The 6,119-nt window shown below is 52.8% G+C and overlaps 1 protein-coding gene across 2 annotated transcripts; it reads left to right on the forward strand.

Annotated features, from left to right (window-relative positions):
- Positions 1–711: 711 nt before the first annotated feature.
- Positions 712–5,230, forward strand: LOC142159221 (uncharacterized). 2 transcript variants are annotated; one of them, XR_012692928.1, is made up of 2 exons: positions 712–955; positions 4,691–5,230. XR_012692928.1 is itself a non-coding variant. In XM_075213917.1 (2 exons), exons 1-2 carry the CDS (start codon positions 787–789, stop codon positions 4,271–4,273), a joined length of 1,071 nt encoding a protein of 356 aa, XP_075070018.1. In that variant the 5' UTR covers positions 712–786; the 3' UTR covers positions 4,274–4,609. The 2 variants fall into 2 exon arrangements, 1 of the variants encoding a protein (XP_075070018.1); XM_075213917.1 differs by lacking the exon at positions 4,691–5,230 and adding an exon at positions 3,372–4,609.
- Positions 5,231–6,119: the final 889 nt, after the last annotated feature.

A 6,119-nucleotide genomic window follows, 5' to 3' on the forward strand; every position in this document is an offset into this window, starting at 1 on the left:
GGGCTGGCTGCAGGGTCAGCCAGCGGCCCTGTCAGGGACAGCAGCGGTCAGCCCCAGCAGTGGCAGGCAGGCACCCCCCCTCCCCCGGCAGGCGGATATGCCCCCAGTCCTGTCAGGAGCAGGGGCCAGGCCCTAGACACCCTATGCCCCATCACCCCCCCTGAACCAGCAATGAGGGCTAGGTATCAGGAGCACAACCCTCCTGCCCCCCATCAATTGTCCTTCCCTCCCAGCCCATTTCTCCCCCATAGTAGTGGGGCATCTGCATGGGGGTCTAATCCAGGTAGGGATCATCAGGGTCCTATCATGTCCCAGGCCCGTACCCCACCTCACGGGGACCACCGTCACCAACTAGGGGGGGGCACACTTCCCGCCAGACACACAAGAGTTTTTGGAGACAACACCCAGGCGCCGGTGTGGCCCTATTTTCAACGACAGCGTATATCCCCTCCAGCGTCTCGCCTATACACGTCTCATTGGGCCTCTTCCCCGGGGTACGGGGCGGGGGGGCCTTATTACGGGGGTCAGGGGGGTAGGTCCGACAATTTCGTAGTCGATTATCACCATTCCAGCGGCGGTAATTTCGGTTCAGGGCCCCCTCCCCTCCTTGGGGATAGCCGCTTAGAGCGGAGGCGGGAGTCATTTTCGGCGTCCCCCAGTACGGCCCGCGGGTCAGCCCCTAACCTCTCTACCGAAGATAGGGACAGTAACACGGCGCGGCGGCGCTTGGACTATTTACCCAGACATCAGATAACTGTCCCCCTTTCCGTTTCAGAGCCTACTGTTATGCATCCGGAGACGAGGGTCGGCAGTCGCGACCGTCCGTGTGCTGAGGCTCAGGATCAGACGACGGCAGAACGAAGGGAGGAAGTGATCCAGGACACGTCAGGAGGACAGGCCACAGCGGTGTCGCTAGGGCAGACATCTGTCGGTGATGGGAATCCTGCTCCTGCTGGTGAGTCCAGTTCCGCTACTATACATAAGTCACACTTGTTGGATTCACCCGTCCTCTCCACAGATAGTGAGTCCTCTGGCTCGGGTGATAGACCCAGGAAACTAATTAAGTTATTGGAGACTGAATTGCTAGGTAAGCGGGGTAAGCACGCATCCCAGTCAGGAGACACAGATCTACCAGCGGTCCGTAGCGGGTTGGGGCAGGTAGAATCCCTTGAGATCACTCACGGTATTAGGCCCAGTGTGCGGGATAGAATCAGAAGGGGCAAGTACGTGGATATGTACTCGTTAACCGGTGAGGATAAGAAGGCGCTGGCAGCAGCCTGTGAAAAATCGGGCATGGGGGAGGAGAAGTACAGATCCTTCTCTAGATGGGCGAATGCATTTTCCATTTTCGCCACAATATATCTAGAGTCCAGGCCCAGCGAGCAAGCGGAGGTGTGGAGATATATGCACTTGATTAGCGGGATGTTCATAAAGGACGGCCCGGTAATCTGGAGAGCATATGACGAGCTTTTCAGGAAGCGGATGAGCGGGCGAGAGAAGCTTCCGCTTGGATATAAGGACATTGACACATGGTTGGAGCTAATGAGGCCTAGCAATCAGACTGCAGAGGGTAGCGCAGGTAGACGGTTTCAAGGGCCGGGGAGGGCGCAAACCGCCCTCCCCCCGAAAGGAAGGTGTTATGATTTTAATGCAGGGGCCTGTCAAAGAGGTTCACTCTGCAGATTCAGGCACACCTGTACAGCCTGCGGCGGCCATCATCCAGCCACCGATTGTGCCAAGGCTCGGGGAAGTGGAGGAAGGGGAAGAGGCGCTGGTTCGACTCTGCCGAGTCAAGGGGCCATCGCCAATTGATCTGACCGAGCTGGACAAGTGGCTGTCGTGGTTTGATGATAGGGAGACCGCGGCCCTACTCCACGACGGCTTCCATTTTGGCTTCAAACTTCCGGTTCAGGGTAGCATTTCCACAGCAGCTCCGGTGAATCTAAAATCTGCGCTCGCTTTCCCGGAGGTGCTAGACGAGAAAATAGGCAAGGAGGTTGGTTTGGGGCGCATGATCGGCCCGTTCCGACTCCCTCCTATTCCCAACCTCATTTTGTCCCCGGTAGGCGTAGTTCCCAAGAAAACAGAGGGAAAGTTTAGACTGATCCAGCACCTGTCTCATCCCGCTGGTCAGTCGGTTAACGATGCTATTGACGTTAATCTCAGTTCAGTCAGTTACCAGTCATTTGAATCGGCTCTAGCCCTGGTGCAGGAATGCGGCAGGGGCTCATTGCTGGCCAAAGTGGATATCGAATCGGCCTTTAGATTGTTACCCCTTCACCCCGAGTCGTATCAATTCATGGGTTTTCGGCATCGTGGGGGATACTATATCGATCGCTGTCTTCCCATGGGTTGTTCGATTTCATGTGCACTATTCGAGAAATTCAGCGGTTTCTTGCACTGGTGCATTCAGGCGGGGACGGGGTGTCGGTCGATTGCGCACTATTTGGATGACTTTTTGGTGATCGGGCCTCCTGACTCCACGAGTTGTCGTGATACCCTTTTTTCCACGGAGGCGTTGTTTAGGGTGTTAGGCGTTCCCATCGCAGCAGACAAGACAGAGGGCCCTACTACGTGCCTATCATTCCTCGGGATCGAGATCGACACGAAGGCAGGGTTCTGTAGGCTCCCAGAGGATAAGGTTACTAAGATGTACGAGGCCATTGCGGAAGTGTTAGAGGCAAACGCTAGTCCCCTGAGGCAGATACAGTCCTTGTTGGGGCGGTTCAACTTTGCTTGCCGGGTGATCCCCATGGGGAAGGTTTTTCTGTAGGAAGCTGCAAAGAGCCACGGCAGGTAGGAGTAGGCCACACGCAATCATAAGTCTATCCAAAGTGGTTAGGGAGGATCTGCAGATATGGCTCATTTTCCTTAGGGGTTTCAATGGCAAGCGTATCTGGCCGTCACCTCCGGTAACAAACTCTGAAATCAATTTGTTCACGGACGCTGCAGGGGCTTCCGGTTTTGGGGCTTATCTCGACGGACACTGGTGTGCGGAGGAATGGCCCCAGGAGTGGCATAGGGACGGTATCACTAAGAACTTGTTGGTTCTCGAACTGTTCCCGATTGTTGTAGCAATCGAACTGTGGGCTCCCGCTTTGCGGGGTAAGCACATAGTCTTTTGGTGTGACAATATGGGGGTGGTCCAGTCCATCAATAAGCAGAGCGCTTCGGCCCAACATGCAATTTCGCTGCTGCGTCACCTAGTTCTGCGCTGTCTACAGTATGACATCTCGTTCAGGGCGGAACATGTCCCGGGGGTGCAGAATTGCCTAGCTGACGCGTTATCTCGTTTCCATTGGAGCAGGTTTCGCAACCTGGCTCCTCAAGCGGACGATGTTGGTACCCCGTGTCCTCCTTGTGTTTGGCAGATCATCAAGCCGGCATAAGAGGGCTCGCGGAACAAGCAATAGCTCCCTCCACCCTGAAAACATATCAGTCGGCATGGAGACGGTGGTTGCTTTTCAGCAGACAAAAGGACCAATCAGAGGCAGGTCAGCAAGATGCCATGCTAGCCTTTATGTGGGATAGGTACTCGGAGGGAGATTCAAGGACTACTATGGCATCCACCCTGGCCGGGATATCATTTATGGCTAAGCTGCACGGTTACCCTGACGTCACAAAAGGATTTTTGATTAATAAGGCCCTGAGGGGATGGGGGAGAGTCCGTCCCTCTCATGCCGATACCCGTTTACCGATTACTTCTAACATTTTGGAAGATCTGATAGGGAATGTGGGGTTGGTTACCTTAGATAGTTACGAGAAACTTTTATTTAGTTTGGCCTTTTCCATGGCTTATTTTGGAGCCTTTCGCATCTCAGAGTTGGTAGCCAGGTCCAGGGGACATCAGGAGTCAGGTTTGAGAGTTGAGCATGTCAGTCTGGGCGAAGGGATCTTAGCCTGCAAAATAGTTAAATCAAAGACTGACCAAAGCGGCAGGGGATCATGGGTCCAGTTAACCTCCCAGCAGCCATGTCTTATTTGCCCGGTCAGGTTAGCATCATTGTTTATGAGTAAAAGACCTCATGCTAATTTGTTTCTGTGTCACGCTAATGGTATACCGTTGACAAAATATCAATTCGCGACCATTTTAAAACGTACCTTGCAGTCTATTAATTTAAACAGTACATTATACGGGACACACTCATTTAGGATCGGTGCAGCTACATCCGCTGCCTTGGCAGGTTCTTCTAGCGAAGCTATAAAAGCACTGGGGCGATGGAAATCTGCGGCTTTTAAGTCATATGTTAGAATTGACAAGGTTGTTGACTGATGTTGTAATGTTTAATCAATGTGGTTTTTTACAGTTTTTTCTTTTCTACCTCTACTTCTCTCCTGAGTCTTCAACCGTCCCATCCCATTTCCCCTACCCATCCCATCTTCTCCCTCCATTTGGTGGGCTACCCTGGGCTTTTCCGCTCGCCGCTTTAACGTGGGGGCGCGAAGGGATTTTCACCCGGGTTTCCCTGGGCGTAAGTCCTGATTAGTGGTGGCTGCCGGGGTTTTTCCGGGTGTTGTTTACCTTCGCCTGGGTGGTCTGCCCCCCATATGTGTGTCCTCCCCTCCCCCCCCCCCCCCCTTGTGATCGAATTTTTCCGCGTACTATTCTTCTCATACCTTCCTATACCAAAAACCTGGCTGTCTTCCCAACTTCAAGGTATGTTTGTTAACACGGTTTTTCTGATTTCAGGTGATGGTGTTCCAGCTAAGGTGGTGTGGATCATCGGTCATTCATTTATATTTTGGGCCGCTGGCCACCCTGGGTCTAAGGTTATTCCGAATCATGGCAGTACGGTTATAAGATGGTGGGGGAAAAGAGGTTTAGGCTGGCCGGATATTATTCCGTGGTTGACAAGGCTCATTAGACAACAAGGCCCACCAGACGTACTGGTAGTACATGCAGGAGGTAATGATTTGGGAAAAGGAAAGTCCTTAGATCTCATCATAGTAATTCGGGAGGACCTGCGACGTATACACGAGGCGTGGCCTGATATCATTATTGGTTGGTCGGCTTTAATTCCCCGATTAGCATGGAGAACGACCATTCCCTTAAAGAAAATGACGGTTATGGTTAGGAAGTTAAATAGCGCCATCCGGAAGGTAGTTCGGTCCTTGGGAGGTATAGTCATCGACCATCCGGGGTTGGGGGTGGAGTCACCACACCTTTTTAGACGGGACGGCGTTCACCTTAACGAAGAGGGTATGAGGCTCTTCATAGATAGGATCTGCGGAGGAGTGGCGGCGTGTTTCGGTTAGTTGGTGGCGGGCTGCGGCGTCTGTAGGGCGCAGCGGGGTAGGAAGGCACTGCGTTCAGCGGCTGATTAATGGGCGCACGGGTAGTTGGTCGTAGGTCACTGCCCCCTTTGAAGCATCAGTAACTCCTTTTGGTCCTTCGGTGAGGAGGGTCCCTGTTCGGCTCGGTGAGGGAGGGCAGTGTGAGTTGTAAGGGGCAGTCACTCTGACGTCAACTCAGCGCTAAGTATGTAGGGATTTGTTCCCCGTGATTTGAGGACTCACGGCGGTTTGCGCCAGTCCACTAAGTGATCTTGTGCTATCAGCTCGTGAGCTGTTACGCAGTGCTCTTTCTCCGCCACCATAGGTTTTAGTTAAAATAGAATCCTTACAATAAAATTCCTGCCATTTTTTAATAACTTATCCAGGTCTACGCGTCTTTATTTGCATGCAATGTGTAAAGTTTAAGGTTGATGTGAAGTTTGTGGGAACATACACAGTGAGCCCTTTATGACAAGTGAGGCTTTTAGGACGAACGCACTTAAAGGGCGACAGGGTTTGTAACAAGCTGAGTAATTACCTGGTGTAGTATGTCATGGGGTGGGTTCCAGCCAATGGTTGCTCACCTGGGAGGGACCTTGGTAGAATATAGCAGGCTGCACTTCCTGCTTGTGTTCACTTGCAGCACGAGATCCCACCCTCCCATCCCTCAATTTTAGTGGGGTCTTTTGAAGTGGGGTAGGAAGGCACTGCGTTCAGCGGCTGATTAATGGGCGCACGGGTAGTTGGTCGTAGGTCACTGCCCCCTTTGAAGCATCAGTAACTCCTTTTGGTCCTTCGGTGAGGAGGGTCCCTGTTCGGCTCGGTGAGGGAGGGCAGTGTGAGTT

The sequence above is a fragment of the Mixophyes fleayi genome, chromosome 5, assembly GCF_038048845.1.
Source record: "Mixophyes fleayi isolate aMixFle1 chromosome 5, aMixFle1.hap1, whole genome shotgun sequence".
In the NCBI taxonomy this organism is placed as follows: Eukaryota; Metazoa; Chordata; class Amphibia; order Anura; family Limnodynastidae; genus Mixophyes; species Mixophyes fleayi.

What these genes read in the sequence shown, in the direction of transcription:
- LOC142159221 (XM_075213917.1), top strand. Translation starts at nt 787, where the DNA reads ATGCATCCGGAGACGAGGGTCGGCAGTCGCGACCGTCCGTGTGCTGAG. An exon ending in TGGGAATCCTGCTCCTGCTG is followed by an intron (nt 956 to 3,371) that starts GTGAGTCCAGTT and finishes TGTGTTTGGCAG; the next exon opens with ATCATCAAGCCGGCATAAGA.